General features: G+C 38.8%; 1 protein-coding gene across 2 annotated transcripts in view; it reads left to right on the forward strand.

Moving 5' to 3' along the window:
• The window catches only part of ARHGEF18 (Rho/Rac guanine nucleotide exchange factor 18), a 148,392-nt gene that overhangs the window by 59,504 nt on the left and 67,733 nt on the right, over positions 1 to 21,155 (forward strand). For both annotated transcript variants that reach the window (XM_072405152.1, XM_072405154.1), the window contains 4 exons: positions 9,636 to 9,693; positions 11,954 to 11,998; positions 12,218 to 12,289; positions 17,842 to 17,947. In XM_072405152.1, the coding sequence (XP_072261253.1) occupies positions 9,636 to 9,693; positions 11,954 to 11,998; positions 12,218 to 12,289; positions 17,842 to 17,947 (281 nt within the window). The remainder of the gene's footprint in view (positions 1 to 9,635; positions 9,694 to 11,953; positions 11,999 to 12,217; positions 12,290 to 17,841; positions 17,948 to 21,155) is intronic.

The following is a 21,155-nucleotide window of genomic DNA, read 5'->3' on the forward strand; positions in this document are numbered from 1 at the left end:
TTGTGTTCAGCCGGCCGGCGGAACGCAAGATGCCGGGCAGCGGAACACAAGATACCGGCCGGCATCTTACCGGTCCCGCTGGCACCCGACACTGGAGAGGGAGATCGACGGACGACGATGGACGGAGGACGATGCTGGAATAGGAACACGACGCTGGAATCCTTACCTCCATGGTCCCGCTGGATGTGCACAGCGGGACCATGGAGGTAAGGCTGTGACAAAATTACGGGGTTAACCATCCTAGCAATTTTTTTTTGCCCGACCTTCGTACGGGCATACCGGCTAGGTGGTTAAGCTTTAGCTACTTGAGTCTAGCAAACTGTAGTTTAAACTCACATGCCAACACAGATTATCTGTCAAAAATAACAGAGAAGATGCTGTTGTCAGTACAGAGGTTGCATGAGGTTGTCAAAAATGAAGGTCCGACTCTTCAGGCACATTAGGTGTATTTATAAAGCAGTGAATGTCAGATTCACTGCTTTAAAAATAGATCCCACAGAGAGATGCACATACAGCATAATGCTTTCCTCTGTTTTTATACCCTTAACTAATATTTTCATGCTGTTGTTTTTTGACCATTAACACTTTGTGGTGTATCAATTTGGTTGCATTTTCACTTACAACCATGTGAATCCATGTTCATTGCTGGTTGCAATGAATATTAACCTCTCTAGCGGTAAACCCGAGTGTGATTTGGGTAGAAAAAAACTTGCTAAAAGTGGTAACCCAAAGTCACACTTGGGGTAGGTAAAGCAGTGGTAATAATGATAAATAAAGCTTTACCTTATCCGCCGGCGTCCTCCTCCATTCTGCTTCAGCCATCGCGTGGCTCCTCTCTTCCCCCCTGTAACAGCGTCTCTGTACTGATGAGTCACCGGAGGAGTCAAATTTTTTGTTTTAGATTCAATACAAATAACTGTATTGAATCCAATGCAAAGTAGCCAGTATCTTTTTGATCGTTGAAGTGAGAGTTACACTGTTACAGTGCACTGCCTATCTGCCAATACATTTGATTACTGATCTCTGCCTGAACTTTGACCACTTCTCTGCCTGCCGCCTGCCCTGACCTCTGCCAGGACTTTGACCACTTCTCTGCCTGCCACCTGCCCTGACCTCTGCCTGGATTCTGACATCTCTGCCTGCCGCCTGCCCTGACCTCTGCCTGGATTCTGACGTTTTTGTCTGCTGCCAGCCCTGACCTCTGCCATGGCTTTCAAAAGATGTCTCTCAAGTCAAGCTGCATATGAACAACTTGCAGACAGCGAGAGTGACTAAATTGCAAATGTAATCAAGTGACAGTGATTCCCCTGGAAACCTGGCATCGGACACAGAAAGTGACACCGATTCGGACACAAAGGTTAGTGACATCCGCACCTGGTGCTCTATTGATATCAGTCAGCCGCAGCCTTTGCTCCCAAGATTCCCATTCACTGGGGAGCCTGGTCTGAAAGCAGAGGTGGAGCACAACCCCCTGGCGATCCTGGAGCTATTTCCGAATGGCAAAGCCATACAGAAAACTGTTAAGGGAACCAATGGGTACGCTGAGCAACAGTTAGCTGCCACATTCAGCAGGTTTTCCAGGACCAGAAATTGGGAACCTGTCACTGAAAAGGACATTTGGCTGTTTCTGGTCCTAATTATTCTGCAGGGACTGGTGGGGAAGCCCCTACAGAAGTGGTATTGGTCCACTAATAGGCTGATTGCTACCCATTTTTTTGGAACAGTCATGTCTGAGTATCGTTTTTGCCTAATAATGAAGTTTCTACATTTATCAAATAATGAAACATTTGATGAGACCACACATCCTGTACCCAAGCTGAAAAAAATCTGGGAGTTGTATCAGATATTGTTGGAGAACTTCAGAGACAGCTATGTCCCCCAAAGAGAAGTAAACATAGATGAAAGTCTAATGGCCTACAAGGGGAGGCTCAGCTAGATCCAATATATCGCATCCAAGAGGGCCAGATTTGGAGTCAAGTCATTCATGCTATGTGAATCAGCAACAGGGTACATATGGAACACCCTCATTTACACTGGGAGAGGCACAAAATTTAGACCCAGATTCAGCATGACAAAATAGATGTGTGCCTTTTGAGCACTGTACGCAACGCCACCACTGCTATGGCTAGAACAAAAGGGGGGAAACTCGTCTTCAAAACACAGGTTGTTCTGGATTACAACAGGACCATGGGGGTGTTGACAGAGCTGACCAGGCGAGAAAATATTATAAAAAAATCTTTAGGCATCTGGTGGAACAATGTCTTTAGAATGCTTTTATTCTTTTGAAAACAAAGAATGACAGGCCTGTACTTCACCATGATTCTATCTGGCAAATTTGTGAGGCCGTATGTCTAAAACATCAAAGAGCAGAAACAGAGTTAGATGCTGTGCTACCACGGTGGTGAACCCTGAACGCCTGACTGGTCGCCACTTTATAGACCACATACCACCAAGCGCATGAAAAGAAGCGCCAACGAGGATGTACGTGGTGTGTTGCGCTAAGCGTGATGACACCGGGAGAAAAATGGGAAAGGAAACCCAGTTCTACTGCCCGTATTGTGATGTTGGACTCTGTGCTGTCCCTTGTTTCAAAATATATTACCCCCGGGATGTTTATTAGTTCTTTATTAGTTTATGAGAAAAATCATAAAAACCTCAGATTTTTGTGTTTTTTATTTAAAGTTTATTATTAAATTTATAATTATTTTGACATTATTATGTGTTCAAACTTTATTTTACTCAGATTCTTGTTTGGACGTATTGTAGTTATGCCTAAGAATTACAGGCCTACAATAAAAAAAATTTTTATGAAAAAAATATACGGCTTTTAGACATATAAATCTAGAAAGAAATGAACCGCTAGGGAGGTTAAAACTAAGGATTATTCTACCACCTAGTGGCCAATTATCAAAAGCGCACAGCAGTTACAATAATAAATGTATCCTCTAATGTATTTAGGAACACATTAGGTCGCATTGACAGAATAATAATTCCTCAATACACCTCTAATCGTCCTTTACTTTTTTCATTTTGTTTCATACTTTTAGAAATAACCTATTTTTTTTTACTTTTATTTAATCAGTAAATAGTTGCAATACTGTGTACCACAATCAAAATTTTTGTGTAATTTTAGACATCAAAAAAGCAGAACATATTACTTACAGTTTTTATTTACATTTATTTACATTTACACTAACACTGATCAAACTAATAAAGTGCATCTTTTATGTATTTTGGTACATGTTGTCTTTGGATAGCAAAAAATAAAAAAAAAATACCAAAAGAAAGCTTATCTTAGAAAAGTTTTGCTTAGTTATTCTAGATAATTACAAAATTATTGCTAAATAAACAGGCCTGTAGCAGGATGTAAAAATTGATCTGGTCCAAAAGTGTCCTTACCCCTTTTTGTTTGTTTGGTGTATTGGTGTTTTATATGTTTTGTGCCAATTAGATTTGTATATGATCTTTTAAGTCTGTATATTTAGCATTCAAAATGCTATGATGTCTTCATATTATGGTTTAACCTCCCTAGCGGTCTAATTCCGTGCAAATTTCCATGCAAAAAGCGGTAAAAGTTTTTGCATGGAAATTTATTTTTTATTGTAGGCTATAATTCCTAGGTATAACTCACCGATATTTACTAAATTCAATAATAAACTTTAAATAACAAAACACAAAAATCTATTAAAAAAAATTAAACATGTAATGTAAGTGTACAGTAGCATGTATAATATATATAATATCATTATATATAAATTATATGAATATTTATTTGTATTGCACTTAATACAGCTATTTTGTATTGAATCCAATACAAAATTATTTGAATTTTCCGCCGTTTCGCCCGCCTGCACCGACGTCACCGGGAAACCCAGGAGATCGTCGCTGCATTCGCCGGCTGGAGATCGAGAAGGAAGAACGTGTCCCCAGGACCTGCGGGGACAAGCAGGACGCCGGGGGACAACAACTGAGCAAGGTAAATGATTTTTTTTTTGGTTTAAAATTACCCGTTTTTTTTTTTGGTTTAAAACTACTAACTAGCGGTAATCTCGAGTCACTAGTGTGACTCGAGATTACCGCTATTTGCAGGTAAAATCCAACCCGAGTCACACTTGAGAATACCGCTAGGGGGGTTAAATCCCAGTACTATTGACAAAAACAAAATACATTTTGAGTGCTTAATATGTTAGTGCTGTTATGTACTAATTTTAGTTTGACATGAGCTTTGTGTTTAAACCACAAATTCTAATAAGGTTATTTCTAAGGTTAATTCTAATAAGGTTAGGAGGAGGGAGTTTCTTCCTAAAAGGGTAGGGAATATAGAGGCTGTTTGGGTGTACCAGGATTGGGTGAGATGTCCTAGAAAAAGGTGCAGGAGAGTGAAGGAGCAGGCAGATAAGGAGTTAAGAGACTGGGGGGAAGGAGAGGAAATAGAACCAGCAAGAGAGTACAGGGTGAATGATACATTAGCTCCGATTTAATAAAGCTCTCAAAGGCTGGAGAAGATACACTTTAATCAGGTAAAGCTGGGTGATTCACAAAACCTGGAATAGATTTTTTAAAAATCATTAGCTATTTGTTAGCAAATGTTTTAAATCCTGGACCAGATCCATTCCAGGTTTAGTTTGCCAAGAATCAATACTGTAAAGAAAAAAAGGTAGGTTTTATACTTAGCCTTAGCCTTACTAGCCAGTTACTTATACTTAAGTAACTGGCTCAAACCGTATTGATTACCTTAACTATCATTGTCTACCAGTGTATTACCATTTTCTCTCTATCTGTAATGCTTTCATTCCATCATCTTGCACTTAAAAATGTTGTAAGTATGTCTTTGTATATGTTTTCTTGCCTTCCTGCGTTATATAAAGTTGATCGTCCCTGACATGTTGTGATGTTAAACAGTGCCACCAGGCTATTACAAACACCAGTGGCACAAAAATAAATCATGAGCTTACCAAACCCAGCAATTGTATATAAAATAGATCTTAGAGATTATAAATCACTTTTTCAGTGCCACTGTCTGTCATCACTAAAGTCTGGTAATCAAGCCTATGCACTATAAAATCTGCTTTTCTGGCTCAAATAAATGCTGTTTGTTTTTTTAGGTATGGGCATCAGTTCAGACCGCTTGGATCTGTGGCGTCTTACTTCTTTGTATCTTTACTTGAGATTACTGGCCCTACTCTTTGATTGTAGGAGATCTAAAATCTATAAAATAAGTGACATTACAAGACATCTTGCTTAAATTCTTGGAAATAGATGTGTTGTCATTTATAATAATGGAATTACTCAATAGAAGTATATACCTGTTTGATAATTAAACTCTTACACAATCATTTCCCAGTAATGATATTAGGGAATCCTCCATCCAAGCTAAAAGAGTGAAAAATTACACAGTTCAACAAAAAAACATTTTTTTTTAAATATTTTTTATATATGTAGTGTATTTTAGGTCTGCTGAATACAGAAATTACATCAGTTTTATTGAAATGGCTCTAGTTCTTGTGATACAGGAATCAGAATAGACGATTTTAACAACAACAAATGTTAACACAGCATATTATTATCATTCTTTATTTACACCGATGTTTTGCATTTTATATAATAAATGTGGCATTATTTTCATAAAACCTTCATTTGCCTTCTTTTGATTTATACATTTTCTTTTTTTTTTACAGAAATATGGGTTCTTCAAGTTGTTTAAATGACCCTAATGTATTTTGCTACATTTGTGGTGAATATTCTCAGCAAAAACAGAGAAGAATCATTACAAACATTACTGAATTGCATATTTTGGTATTAAACTGGGGGACCAAGATAAGTATTGGGCTCCCCATATGGTATGCAAAACTTGTGTAAAGTGTCTACAGCAGTGGAAAAAAAGAAAACTGACAAGTTTAAAATTTGGTGTAACTATGGTATGGCGAGAGCCCCAAAAAAGTCATAATGATTGTTATTTTTGTGCTGTGAATGTAAAAGGTTTCAATCGTCACAAGAAAAACAAGTGGCAGTACCCTGATTTGGAATCAGCAAGATAACCTGTGCCGCATGGTGCTGACGTTCCCATACCAGTGTTCAGTACACTCCCTGATATTCCTGTATCCGACATGGAGGATATACAGGGCTTGGAGTGTAATCCAGGAGTTAGCAGTGAAACTGAATATGAAGGAAGTGTTTCATCAAACCAGCAGTTCTCCCAGCAGAGCTCAATGATTTAATACGTGACCTAAGTCTGTCAAAACAAGCATCTGAACTTTTAGCATCCAGGCTAAAAGAAAAGAACTGTCTTGAGACCGGAAGTTAAAATAACGGTTTAAAGGACAAGAGAGGTGACACTCCTACCATATTTCAGTGAAGATGGAGACTTTGTTTACTGTTGTAATATCCCTGGACTACTAGTCTATATGGGAGTACCAGAATACCGAGCAGAAGACTGGCGGCTTTTCATAGACAGTTCCACTCGAAGTTTGAAATCTGTTTTACTGCATAATGACAACTGCTATGCATTAATTCCAATTGGTCACTGAACAAAACTTAAAGAAGAATATAAAAATATCCAAATGACCTTACAAAAGCTTTGCTATCATGAACACCAATGGTCCACATGTGTTGATTTAAAAATGGTGAACTTCCTACTTGGACAGCAAAGTGGATTCACAAAGTACCCATGTTTCATCTGCTTGTGGGATAGTAGAGCAAAGCAGGTTCACTGGTACAAAGTGACATGGCCTCCAAGGGAAAACATGAAAAAAGGTGACGTGAACATCAATAATGAGCCAATGGCTGACAAAGGAAAAATCATTCTCCCTCCACTATACATAAAGTTGGGATTAATGAAGCAATTTGTTAGAGCTCCAAACAAGGACGGTGATTGCTGAAATACATTTGTAGATTCTTCCCTGGATTGAGTACTGAAAAATAAAAAGCAGGAATCTTTGATGGACCCCAGATTCAGAAACCTGATAAATGATTCAAATTTCACAAGTTACATGACTGATACTAAAGCTTCTGCCTGGCACAGCTATGTCATGGTTGTCCATAACTTCTTGGTTAACCATAAAACACAAAATTATGAAGAACTGGTACAAAACATTCTCTTAAACTTTAAAAATGTGGGTTCTATTATGAGCATAGGGGTACACTATCTCCATAGCCATTTGCAAAAATTTCCAGAAAACCTTGGCGATTTCAGTGAGGAACAAGAGGAGAGGTTCAATCAAGATATAAAAGTGATGGAAGAAAGGTATCAGGGCAGATGGGATAGACACATGATGGCAGACTACTGCTGGAGCCTTTAGCATGATTGTCCTGATCATCATCATAAAAGGAATTTATAGAAACTGAGTTTTTCAATGACTTCTTTGTGATTAGTTCTGTATATATACTGAATAAAAATATATTGACATTAAGTATTTCAAAAATTTAATTTTGTATACGTAGGTATATCTAGTTTAATTTTCCTAATTTTCATGTTTCATTAGTTTTCTATGAGGTTATTATTTCAAAAACTAAAGCCAATCTAGCAAAACCAATACCATATTTGGAATCTGTGCACCAAACAAAGCCTAAAATTACTTAAATCTGTTTGTTGACCAGTGACAAGTTTCTGCACTTAAATAATCGATGTAACACCATAATGTGCAATTAAACAAGTAAAACATTACCTTGGCTAATTTATTTAAGAAGGTTAATTAAACAATATATGTCTCAAAGAACCTGTAAAATAATTTTCAAGACTGAGGAACCCCCTGTCAAAGCCAATTTATTTGAAGTTAGTGGGAAAAAAAGCACAGTGGAAAAAATGCCCCCTACTGCAGTGTAGTGGCTAAATTTCCACACAAAAAACATCATTACCAAGTCAAGAAAGCTGGCTCTACCAAGTAGCGTTGGCACTATGGAGGCATCATCAATTGAAAGATCAATCAGCCACAGTTCAAGGAACCCCTAGCAACCTCTGGAGGAACCCTAGGGTCTCCACAGATCCCTGATTGAGAATAGCTGAAATATGCTAAAGTACTATAATGGCAAAACAGAGATTGTTTGCTTTTACATTTTTATGTGGTGCTGCTAAAGTCTGGTAATATCATGGAGAATAAACCTCATTAAAAAAATTCAACAATAACACTCACCTTACATGGAGTGCGAATAAATAGTGGAAGCCAGAACTTACTGTCCATAATTTCCCAAGTGGCCAAAAAAACGATCCTGCACAAATGGCTGGACTCTGATCTGCCTACTCTATGACATTTTAATGAGAAATTGGCCCACGTGTTCTGTATAGCATGGATGGAGGCCTCTTAAGACAAGAGGGGTAAGGATCCAAAATTCTTTGAGGTATGGGAATCTTTTATAAAGACCCAGTCTGGCACCATAAAACAACAGATAATGCGGACTTTTAAACATACATTATGGTATATCCTAAGAATAATTTACTAATGACCACCCGGTGGTTTTAGAGGCTGTTGATAATTGACTTCTCTTATTTTACAGTGTAATCTTTTCCATTGCTTAAAAAATATTATGCTACTTTTTTCTTTTTCTGTGTTCCCTGATTTAAGTGTAAACACCAGTCCTATATAATTTGTTAATTGTTTGTTCATTTTATGTATTCAACCTATTTTACTGTAACTGTATATATCATTTATCTAGTACATACAGTTAGGTCCATTTTTTTAAGGATACAGTTAGGTTCATAAATATTTGGACAGAGACAACATTTTTCTAATTTTGGGTTCTGTACTACTTACTTTTGAGCCCCTGAAATGAAGTGATTGTGTTAAAAAAGGCTTTAGATCCTCACATTTTTATGCAATATTTTTGTTCAACCCACTGATTTAAAGCTGAAAGTCTGCAGTTCAACTGCATCTGAGTTGTTTCATTTAAAATTAATTGTGGTAATGTACAGAACTAAAATTAGAAAAAAGTTGTTCATATTATGAACCTAACTGTATCCTTAAAAAAATGATTACACAAAAAAAAATAAGCAACATTATTTTCCTAAAGCAGACCTTTCACTTAGAGACAATGTGAGCTGCCAATGTTGACCTGGTTACAAAAAAATACTGCTTGCCTGGTTGGTTTTATGATCCTCTGCCTTTAATATCTTAGGAATCACACACCCAAATTGAGTATGCATATCAAGTGTTTGTATAATTTTCACAATACTTGTCACATAGTTGTCTGCATGCTTGTTTCAGCTGTATGAATGACACTATTACAAAAAAAAGACTTGTTTTTAGGGTAAAAGTCAGTGCCTTGGCATATATCCAGATCAGTTTATATTTTAGTGTATAGGTATATATTGTTCATATATGAATCTTTGCTTATTGGACTTTTGATTCAGATTTTTGTTAAGTTTTCAGTAATCATGAGATAACAAAACCTCTATGATTTATCATTTCTAGCCCCAACTGTGACAGCAATATATGTATTAAAAATGATCTATAGTTGGAACTATAAAAATAAATAATACAAACTACTCTTAGTCATAGTTATAAATAAAGGAAAAAGAACAATATATGGACAGAACTCTAACATGCAACTCATACAGCTATTAGCTCCATTAATGTGAATATACATGTAACACAAAAAAATGAATGATGACATATAAATTAATAAAATTATTTTTTTCCTAGTGGTCCAACCACCTGCAATGGAAATCATTGAAAAGGACCATGTGGAACCAGCACATGTGTAAGATAATCCAAGCCAATATATATATATATGTACACACACCTTACCAGCTGCCCACACTGCTACATCTCATCTGAGAGAATGAGAGAAAGTTGTAACCACACTATATCCTCACCACTAGTCTGAACATAACCTAAGGGAATACAGTCAAAAATGCAAAATATTATGTTTTATTTTGTTTTTTATTCCTAAATCACTGTCACACATTGCTTCTTGGATAGTGTGGGAGTGTTGTTAAAAGGGAAAATAAAAATAAATTGTGGGTCTAATATACATATCTAAAGGCAAAACACATATTTAACACATAGATAGTTGTGGACTAATATATAGTCCTTTAATTAACAAGGATGTTAACAACCATTACCAGTATCTAGTAAACACTCAAAAAATCAGAGTGCTAAGTAAGACTATGATGTGACACAATGGGCCTGATTTTTTAAAGTTTTCCAGTGCTGGAAAGGATAGACTATCTTGGGACTTTAAGCTAATAGCAAATGATTTTTAAGAAAGCCATTCCAGGTGTGCTGGATCACCTAAGTTCTCCCATTATAGTCAATCTTCTCCAGTCTTGAAGAGCCTTAATAAATCAGGCTCACTGTTTTTTGCAGCATACCATGATCTGACACTGGTTTTGCTTAAATATTCTAAAACTGAATTTTGAGATCTAAATCTTCATCATTCCAAGAAATACCTACATACACAATTAAATTACATAGAAGTAAAGTGTCTGATCTGCAAAAAGATTTGCAAAACTGGTCAGCCAATTTGCTAATCTAGATATGTCTGCCAGTCAAGCGCCATCAGGGGCTGGACTTCAATTGCAGTTAAATTAGAACCCTATTCTCTGATCTGCTGGGAACGGTGCCATCTTAGCCTCTGATTACATTTGTAGTTGCCATGGTGCTGCATATATGATCAGCTATGGCACCAGTTATTTGAGGACTAAAACGTTTGAGAGCTCACATAACTATGCACACTTGCAATTATGACAGATGTTATAGGGTATGACTTAAATGGAGCATACACTGACTATTCTCTAGTAGGCAAAATTTAGGTGAAAACACTACAGAAAACAGAAAAAAATGTGAATATTTCTAACTTGATGTTTCTTCGGGGAATTAGATAAGTTGGTGGCTTTATTTCCATTTTAAGCAGTAAAGCTAAGTTTAGGACATATTGACATGCCTGCTGATGGGGAACAATGGGCCAGAAGCACAATGAGATTCCAGTGTAAAACTGTAACAAAACATGAGTAGCTTTTATGTACAAAAATTTTGGTATTTTAATGGCTGTAGCTTGGAAATTTGAGTCCACATTAAAGCGAGCCCTTAAAATGTACACAGCAGGCAGCCATTGTCCACTGGGTACATAATTAACAGGATCAATGGGAATGCACCCCACGCTAAATTGCACCCCAAGTGGCTTAATTTTAAATATTAACAATTACTATACACATGAGCAAAAGGATACCAAATCTTGGCACGGCAAGAGTCCCTAATGAATCTGAGGTCTTTTACCTTTGTACAGACCCACCCACAGAATACACATGCAGGGTGTTGTCCAGTGGCAGCAACATTTTTTGGAATAGAAGTATTGGAAGAATATATAGGTGCAGTCAGTTTCAGGGGTTTACATCTGGACATCCACCTCTAAACCTAAGAAAGGTTTAAGAAGGTGATAATGTTTTGGAGGAGATTACATGTGGGTGTTGGTCATTGGGGCCCCGATATCTATAATTTCTAAAATTCTCAGTTTAGCAAAGAAAAATACAAAAGCGGATTTAGGTTAAATATGTGAATGTTCTTTTACAAAATGTAGGAAAGTAAAATATAGACCTGCATTGGAAAAAAATTAATGACTTGCATTGTGTGATTTACTGTATTTTTTTTAAGTGTGTGTCTTTTTCATTTATGTAGTGTTTAGTAGATACTACATTTGTATAAGAAATACTGATAAAGGCAGTGTCAGGGACATTTTTGAAAACAGATAGCACATGTATGTAGGGATTGTTGGCTAGGAACATCAAGGAGGCATGGGGTAAACCTCAGTAACAGAAAATAATACAGGATGAAGAATAAAATTAGATGAAAGCCAGCAATGCATGCCATCTAGCTGCAAGATTTTTCTATTGATCATTTTACTAATATGTTTCTTTGCTTCATGCAAATGTGCATGTTTGTGTCTATAAAAGACAAAATATTACTGGATAAATATATTTAAAAGTATGTTTCACTGACAAGATGACATTTTCTTAATGCAGATTATTTGTGCAGCAAGTACTTCAAGAACTGAAACAATATCATGGGTAGGTTTATTTATAAATTACACATGTGCAAAGGTAAGCATGCAAAAATAATTTGTACAGTTACAATCTTGTCTTGATGATTTATAGCACATTCTATTTTATGTTTATGGTATTTAACGTAGGAAATCACAAAGCTTTACAGTTTTGTCACATACTCCCTGTCTGCTAATGTAGAATAAATGTAATCTAAAAATATAATTGTTCATTTTACTTCCATAGGACCAAATGTAAACAAGAAGCAAGCGGTGAATCGAAGCAAAATCTGACCTGGTACGAGTTCCTGTCGAACGAGTGGGTAATTTAACCAAACTGTATACATTATCATAGATCTAAAATTTCAGAAGAACTTAGGATATGTGAATCATATCCTCTAGGAACATTTGGAATATTTCATCCCCATGGTATCTTATCAATTTTTTTATTTGCAGCTGTAGCCAAGGGCCCATTCTTTTAACATGTTAGCCAATGCAATATGTGCATGAATAGGCATGTATGCACATGACACTGAACACATTTAAATGAATGCAATAACCACCAATTTTGTGGCTTTACATTTTAAAACATTAGGCTGAAAGTTGTAAGACAAACCAACTAAAACATTATGCATGTAAGCCTACATGAAAAGCTATTTGCATGTTACTATAAGCCTTGGTTTCATTCAATTATTGTATGTTTAATTCAGAACTCCTAGCAATTATAAACAAAGCAAAGTAATGCACTTCTGTGTTCAATATCATATTATAGGAACAGTGTGACAAACTGAACAATGATAATGAGTATAACTGAATTGCTAATGAGGAGCATGCTGATAGGAAGAGAAAGAAGGGTAGTCTTGTCACAGGCTGGAAAAGGGATGGAATATCCAGTACATTTATAGCATTTTATTTCCTCATATTAACATATATTGTTTTGTTTGAATCCAGCAAACTAGGTTGGTTCCTCAAACTGCCTCTTCCTCTCTCAATTGTGCTTGATCAGGGTAGTTCAGACCTTCCAGCCCATCCTTTATCACCCCATCAGAACCTCAGCCTCCCCCAGACCCCGCACCTGCTTACCAACCACACCCCCACCATTAAACAACCCAAACACCAATCTTGCATTTTAATTGTCTGGCAAGCAGCCATTTATTTAACCACCATTAAATAAATTAACCATTCAAGTAATTAACCAACAAATATCCAATAATAAATAAATGACAAATAAATAAATACATTTTACACTTTTGATATGCAAGCATACATTAACATAACACTCCATTATTATAATTATTATTAAACCAGGATTATATAGCACCAACATATTACATTGAATATAACCTAATGAAAAAAACAAAAACCTAATTCCCCCCTTTTAATAATACATAACCATAACCACAATATCCATAATGTTATCAAACTGCTGATTATACACCCAAACAACCAGGCTGCAGGTCTCAGATGGTAATCCACACCCAACAGGAATTTAACTCTTCTAACATCTCCACCATGGCCCCTAGCCGCCCACCACCACCTCAGGAGCGATATACATGCATTCATTTTAAAAAGGGAGACCCCACCAAAGAGGATCCCCTCTGTTAAAATCCACCACTTTACCATACACTGGATTCTTGACTTCCAAGACCCCAACCGCCACAGCGCTCAGGTGTGAAACCTTACACTTTAGCGCTACCTCCACACTCGCCGAGCTTGTTAAATTCCAGCCTGCCAGTCTCCCTCCATTCCTGGCCGCGGAAATGGCCCACCACAATATTCATCATACTCCGAGCTGTGTTGAACCGTTCCGTTTCCATTAAGCAGGCGCCCGTCCAAAAATGGTCCTGGCCACCGTAACTGACCAGACCGAAACACCATGTCACTCCAGCCGCCACCTCGAAAACCAGCTTAACAGCGCGATTTATGTCCCGCTTGGAACACTACCCAAATCATAGCCCACCATGGCATGGAGCCCGACCTTGCCAAGGGGCCGCTCACCCGCCACAAACTTGCAAACACATGATGTAGCACTACCGTACCCCCATTCCCGGCCACCGAAATGGACCACCGTATTCACCTCACTCCGGGCAATGTTGAACCATGCGTTCGAGCGGGTGCCCAACTGGTCCTGGCCACCGCTTCCAACCAGACCGCAACACACCCGGGCACCCTCAACCGACACCTCGAAACTACTCCCCCCCCCCCGGCATGGACCTTACTACGCCAGGGTCCACTCACACACCCCAAATGTGCAGGGGCTCTGACTCCATTCCCACTAAAGCCATCCGCTTCTCACCCACTACCGCCCCACTCACCACCCAACTCAAACCGAACCAACCACAGCTGAATGCCCCAACTTGAAATTTAAACCACTCATTCCCTCCAAATCTATAGGAAAATCCCGCAACCCATGCACCGTAAACCACCAGCTGCCCCTGCTAACTGCCTCCCTGTACTCCACAAACCACAGAATCACCTGCCAATTAAATTAAAATACCCCTGAACTGCATCCTCAACAGGCCTACCACCCAAACCCCATCCCGGAACTTGACCCTATTCACAACACATCCCAGAATACGCCTGCCACAGCACGCCCAGAATGAAAAAAATTGCCGCTTACGAAACCTAATCCACTAAAAACAAGACAACCCCCCCCAGAAAGTGCCAAGCAACGGTAAAGATAGTATGTTACTGGCATCCCAATCCAAATAGACATAGAAGCCGGAGAGCCAGGACAGAGGCCCGGCAAACACAAACTGTACACCACCCCACTATGCTAAAAACAGCCACAGTACTGACCCCCCAGGGTGTAATAAAGCATACCCCCCACCCCACTGAATGGCCACCAGGGAGCAATAGAGCATACCATCCCAAAGTACTGACTTTAGGGAGTAATACTGTATACCGGCCAACATAACTGGCACCAGGGAGTAAGTAAACATAGCATACCCCCCAGTACTGACACCGGAGAGAAATTGAGAATAGCATCCCTTGCACTGACACCAGGGAGCAACCAAGTAAAACATCCCACAGCACTGACACCTGGGGGAAATAGAGTAAAGCACCCCAGTTCTTCCCTCGGGAGTAATAGAGTATACCATCTCCAGTACTGACATCGGGGAGAAAGAGTGCAAACCAATCCCACAACATTGACACCAGGGAGTAAAAGAATATACCCTCCCACCATACAGACACCAGAGAGAAATAAAGCATACCATGTACCCCCACAGCACTGACCCCAGGGAGTAATAGCAAATACCTTCCCAGTGTACTGACACCTGGTAGAAATAGCGTATGCCATCCCACTATGCTGACACCAGGGAGTAACAGCAAATACCATCCCACAGTACTGACACCAGGGAATACTAGCAAATACCATCCCAAATTACTGACACCAGTGAGTAATAGTAAATACCATCCCATAATACTGACACCAGGGAGTAGTAGCAAATACTATCCCACAGTACTGACACCAGGGAGCAATGCTGTATACCATTCCACAGCACTGACACCTGTGACAAACAGTGTATCCCACAGCACTGTAACCAGGGAGTAATAGTGTATACTGTTCTCAGTACGGACAGTAGGAAAAATAAGGCATATCAACCCTCAGTACTGACCACCCTCTCTCCCCAATTTGCCTTTCCAGCGCCAACTGTTTACCACCAGCTACAACTCCTCCCCCACCACTTTGCTCGCCAAACTACACGCCTGAGCGCCCTCACTGCACCTGAGCGGTTCTGCCTGAACCCCAATGCTCCTCCAAATTAACGACATCTTGTCTTAACAAGGTCAGAGATCTACCTGCCTGCCAACCACTGGCCCCCCTTGGACAAAGCTATCCCTAAACTCACCCCAAATTGGAAAGCTCCAGCGGTAATAGAGCAAAATGTCCAAACCCAAACCCCCCAGATCTTCTTGCCTTACAAGACGCTCCATCGCATGCCCTCGAATTCCTCCCCCCCATGCACTCCCCCCTTTAGGACTCCAAGTCTCCCCAACTTTTTACCTTCACCCTCACAGCCCCCTTTTCACAACCCCCACCCACCATTTCCAAAATTGCCCACCACCTTCTTAAAAATTACAAACAAACTCTCCTCCCCCATCTGACACAACCCCTATCAGCCCCCCACACATGAAACCCCATCTCCCCCATGAACCCCAAAAACACCTACCTGGCTGTCCCTGGGGCCCAGCAGCGCTTCCGGTGCCTGGCCCGCCTGGATCATCCTCTGTAGAAGCGAGCCTGGCTGCGTCACTTCTGCTGCCTACTGAGCTAAGCCATGAGGCCCTAAAGAATTCCCTCTCCCTACCTGCGTCCTGACTGAAACTTTTTTCTTCCAAGAGGGCCTCTTACTTCAGTCCTGCTCCTTTTACCTCGTCCTATGCTTAAACCCCTCCTACCTCACTCTCCCAACTAGCACAGCCCCTCCAGGCCTTACTTAATTTTATTAACCCTCAACGCCCCTGGGCTAGGCCTAGCACCCTGTCATGTAGGCTCTGCGCCTAATTTCTTATGGCTATGGGCCTCTGTTTACAGGAAACTTCAAGAGGCTGTTATTAGGTTAAATTTAGTATACATACTTCAGTTCCAGAAAAATTACATTTATTGATTCCTACTGAACACACCTGCATTATCTGTTTTGTTTTATCATTGTTTAGGGTCCACATTTACCTTTTATATTTCTGCTGGAAAATTAAAGTAAAAGCTCATCATGTTGCTGCAATGCTCAGAAAAAGGAGGCCTTCATTTCGTTCTCTTTATAAAGAATTTATTAGATAAGTGCATTTCATGGAAACCGTGATCTAATTGCCCCTTCTGCTTATCAAAGCTATGCATAACTAAAAATAGACCTCACATCAACAATACCTAGCTACTAACTCTGTAACTTCTGGGTTTTGTTAGCTTCTGGGTCCATTTTACACTGGGCCATACTGCACATATGCCAGATTCTTACTCTAGAGTCAAAATCAACTAACCATCTCCCTGCAAGTCTGTAGGGAAACAAACTAGTCATTATACTTTGTTGTATGAAGAACGCACATGCACAGGACTGCACAGCCTGGCTTACAGAGTACTAAAATGCCATATTGTGTACGTGGCAGAAGAAGTCTAAACTTGAAGGTTCTTCCTAGGTCTGCAATTTGAGTATGTAGTTGTGATCATGGGAGAATGGGAAACCAAGCCATTGGTACTTTAATGTGCCCTTGGTACTTTTAGATCTCTGTCTGTCTGGAGGAACCTTACAAAGTATATCTAAAGCCATAAGATTTTGATGTGATTTGAGTATTTATTCAAATAAGTTAACAGCACTGTAAAGGTGCTTGTTTTTATTCTTAACTCAACATTTCAGTACATGGCCTACTAGCAGTCTCAGTGGGTCCTCAGAATGCAATACAAATAAGGTTCTAACCTCTATATTCAAAATGTAAAACAAAAAAAAACTTTATACACACTTTACATATTAGGTATTTATGGCAAAATTACAAAAAGCACAAGACCTGCTGTGCATAATATAACATAAACCTTCTTATGAGCCCTCTTAGGGAAGAATTACAGTAACAATAATTAAATACCTAAAAATACAAAAGAAAAAAAAAGTAAACCTGAACCTAGAATTTATAGACTGAGGAAATGTAAAAAGACCTTCTGCAGGGATGTCTTGTAATGAAAACCTAGAGCAACCCACCAGATTTGAATGAAGTAAAATCAATCTGCTTGTTGAAGATTTAATTCACCTTACACATCACAACTTTTCTATGCACTTAATAAGGCAATTATTTTATACACATTTGTGTAGCCACTCACTAGGAGCAGAGATTGGTTGGCTGCTCTGTTTTACACATTTATTACCATTTCCCCACCTAAAGGACAGAAGACACAGGGAAACCTGAGAAAGTGGAAAGAGGAACTAAAGTGAAAAGAAGACTAAGCTCCCTCAAGAATAGAGTTACTGGATCCTGGCAGAAAGATAAGGTACACCAAAGAATGTGTTTTAATGTTTTGGCACAGAATCTCACGCAATCTATATTGTAATTTAATATTTAGAATGTTTTTGGTAAAGCAGAACTATTTTCATCATTCCTTGCTAGCTTGGTGATGCCCACACCTTCACCGGCATTTTTCTAAATTGGGGATATTCAGTCATCTTGAACAGCTGGGCAAGCGCCAACACATGCCAAGAAAATATATGTACGGTATAGGTAACATAAAAATATACCCATACAAAAGAGTTAGGAATAGTTTTATTAATTACACATTACATTGTATTAGTGTTATTGGAGCTAGGGGGCTAGTGTTGATGGACAAAAGCAGATTGTATTCAGGTGCATTTCACTTTTTTTTTCGGTCAGTTTGAGTTTATACCACATAAATTTGTTCTGAGCGGCTTTTGCTTTGCTATTACCTTGTATAGAAAAAAAACATTAGCACACCTAATTTAAACAGGGATAATAGTTACCTATGCAAATGCAACCTCTCTCTTTCTGTGCTGTGCTTTGACATATGTCATCACAGGCTTGAACAAGTGTAAGCATTGTCATATATACAATGTTTCCCTGTACATTGTACAAAGGACATTGTCTCTAAGGCCTGCACTGTAACAGCAGATAAGGAATGGAGATAAAGAAGGCATCTGTTTTACAGAACTTCATTGCCTGGATGAATTATTACATCTATGCTGCAATGCACATAAGCAACATTTAGAGATAACAAACTCCTGGAAGCATGCATCACCTGTATGAATTTACCGCTGACAGTAACTGTATTAGATTTGATTCCAGAGAGATGGAAAGCACAATTCTAATCTAGAGGGGGGAATTTATGATTGTTACTGCTTTTCAAACCTAAGCTGTCAGTGACTGCCTGAGAGTCAAAGGATATAACAAGAGGTATCTATACAGATTGCATCTAGAAAGTATATATAAAGCATCACTGTTCTGTCTTGAATGTCACTGTATGCAAAGTAAATTCCTCTTGAGAGCCATTCTTTACAGTCAGTATAGTCTAATCACAAGTTGCAAGATCTGTGCACAGTAATAACTTGCTATGAAGATTTAGTAGAATTTAATGTAGTAGAATGAGTGGCAGGGCTCTAGCAAAACCTGTACTTAAAAGCACTAAAACTGAGGAAATACAGTGAAATAAAAAATAAATTATATTGAAAATATGCAACTTGTAATAATAGATGTAAAGAATTAGCCTAATATATTATCTCCCATTTTATACAAATACATTTTTTATCTGCTTGTGCATCTGCTGCTTAGCATTAGGTGTTGCTGCTTCACTTGTTGTTAAAGAGGAACTAAACTCAAAAGCCCCCCAAAGCAATTCACTTTCACAATTCACTTACCTTTAATTCTGCAGGCTAGTCGATCGGTCCGGAGCTCTCTCATATCGGGTCCCGTGTCATTCCGGCATCCATCCTCGTGCCGGCGCGGCCATCTTCGCCGCGTAGATGGGAAAAAAACTTGTCGATTTCATGCGCATGCCTGAGATCGGCAATTTTTTTCCCTTTTCACATAAAGGCTCCTTCTGCACATACCCAAGAAGCTCGGGCATGTGGAGAAGGGGTACCCAAGAGCCTCCTGGGATGCGTGACGTAGATATCCTGGGAGATTTTGCGCTCCCATTCATTCTCGATCAACTAGGCACTAAAAAAAAAAAAAAAACAAACGCACAGAATTTTTATTTAACATAAAAGGGTTGTCTACCCTTTTAAGTCTTTCCCAAATAAATTCTATTTGATAAATACAAGAAAAAGCTTCTTCCATCTAGATACAACCACAATAAAGAGCTTTGTCATTTTAGGAATACTGAAAGCTGCTGACATGTATAAAGTTAGGATGCCCAGTGGTGTCATGCATCTCATGCAAGTATCATCTGGTTTGCCTGAATACTTGACTGTTCTGATTAGCCAAAGGCTCAGCACTTCCTTGACAAAGTTTGCCCACCCTCTACCTCTATACATTCCTATTACCAAGTAAGGCTGCTCATCACATTTGCACACCAATATTATTCTGTAGGACTAGCTGATAAACCCGCATTGCTCGGGTATTTTTTTTATTGCAATCTTATAATATACAGGAAAAGGAATAAAATAAAGCTGTAGTGATTTTCTTGTCTACAGTGTTGTTTCATTTTTTTGCCTTTGATTGCACTTGGCCAATTGCCTTACGTTTTCTCGAAAGCATTACAACAGGCCAAAAATTTGTAAAAGAGTAAGAGTAAAAAAAAAAATATGTCAAAATATAAGCAAAAAGCACACTGTCACTGAGCAATACATACACACATACATACATATGTGCAAATATACCTCTGACATATACCACAACGCTGTACAAAGGTCAGTTGTGCATTCATATGTCTAGCAAATTTGGTTTAAATGTCTTGACGCGTTTCCTAGTGATGACATACACACACACACACACACACACACACACACATACATACATCCAATTTTAGAAATATATTTATATAGTTCTGACATATATTATAGTGCTGTACAATGAAACACTGAGCTAGACCCATCAGTCTCTGTACAGATGAGCTGACTCTAATGTTTCCCCAGTCACAAACTATTCATATACATTTATATACTTCTGACATATACCACAGCACTCTACAAATTTCAGCGGTGTCATATGTCCAGCAAGTTTGGTTTAAATGTCTCTATGCGTTTCCGAGTTATGATGGAACATAGCAAGTTTGGTTGAAATGTCTCCATGCGTTTCCTAGTGATGACATACACACATACATCCAAATATAGCTCTGACATATAGCACAGCGCTGGTGCACTGACATGAGTCTCAGTCAGATGTATAGCAAGTTTGGTTGAAATGTCTCCATGCGTTTTCGAGTGATGTTGGAACATGCATACACACATACATCCAAATATAGCTCTGACAAATTGCACAGCGCTGTACAAAGATCAGCCGGTGCAATCACGAGTCTCAGTCATATGTCTAGAAAAATTAGTTGAAATGTCTCCATGAGTTTCCTGGTGATCAGCGGTGCACTCACATGAATCATATATCTAGCAAGTTTGGTGATGCGTTTCCTAGTGATGGTGTAACATAGCAAGTTTTGCTGAAATTTCTCCATGTGTTTCATCCAAATATAGCTCTGACATATAGCACAGTGCTGTACAACGATGACAGGTGCACTCACATAAGTCTCAGTCATA

This window comes from Pyxicephalus adspersus, chromosome 3 (assembly GCF_032062135.1).
Source record: "Pyxicephalus adspersus chromosome 3, UCB_Pads_2.0, whole genome shotgun sequence".
Lineage (NCBI taxonomy): Eukaryota > Metazoa > Chordata > Amphibia > Anura > Pyxicephalidae > Pyxicephalus > Pyxicephalus adspersus.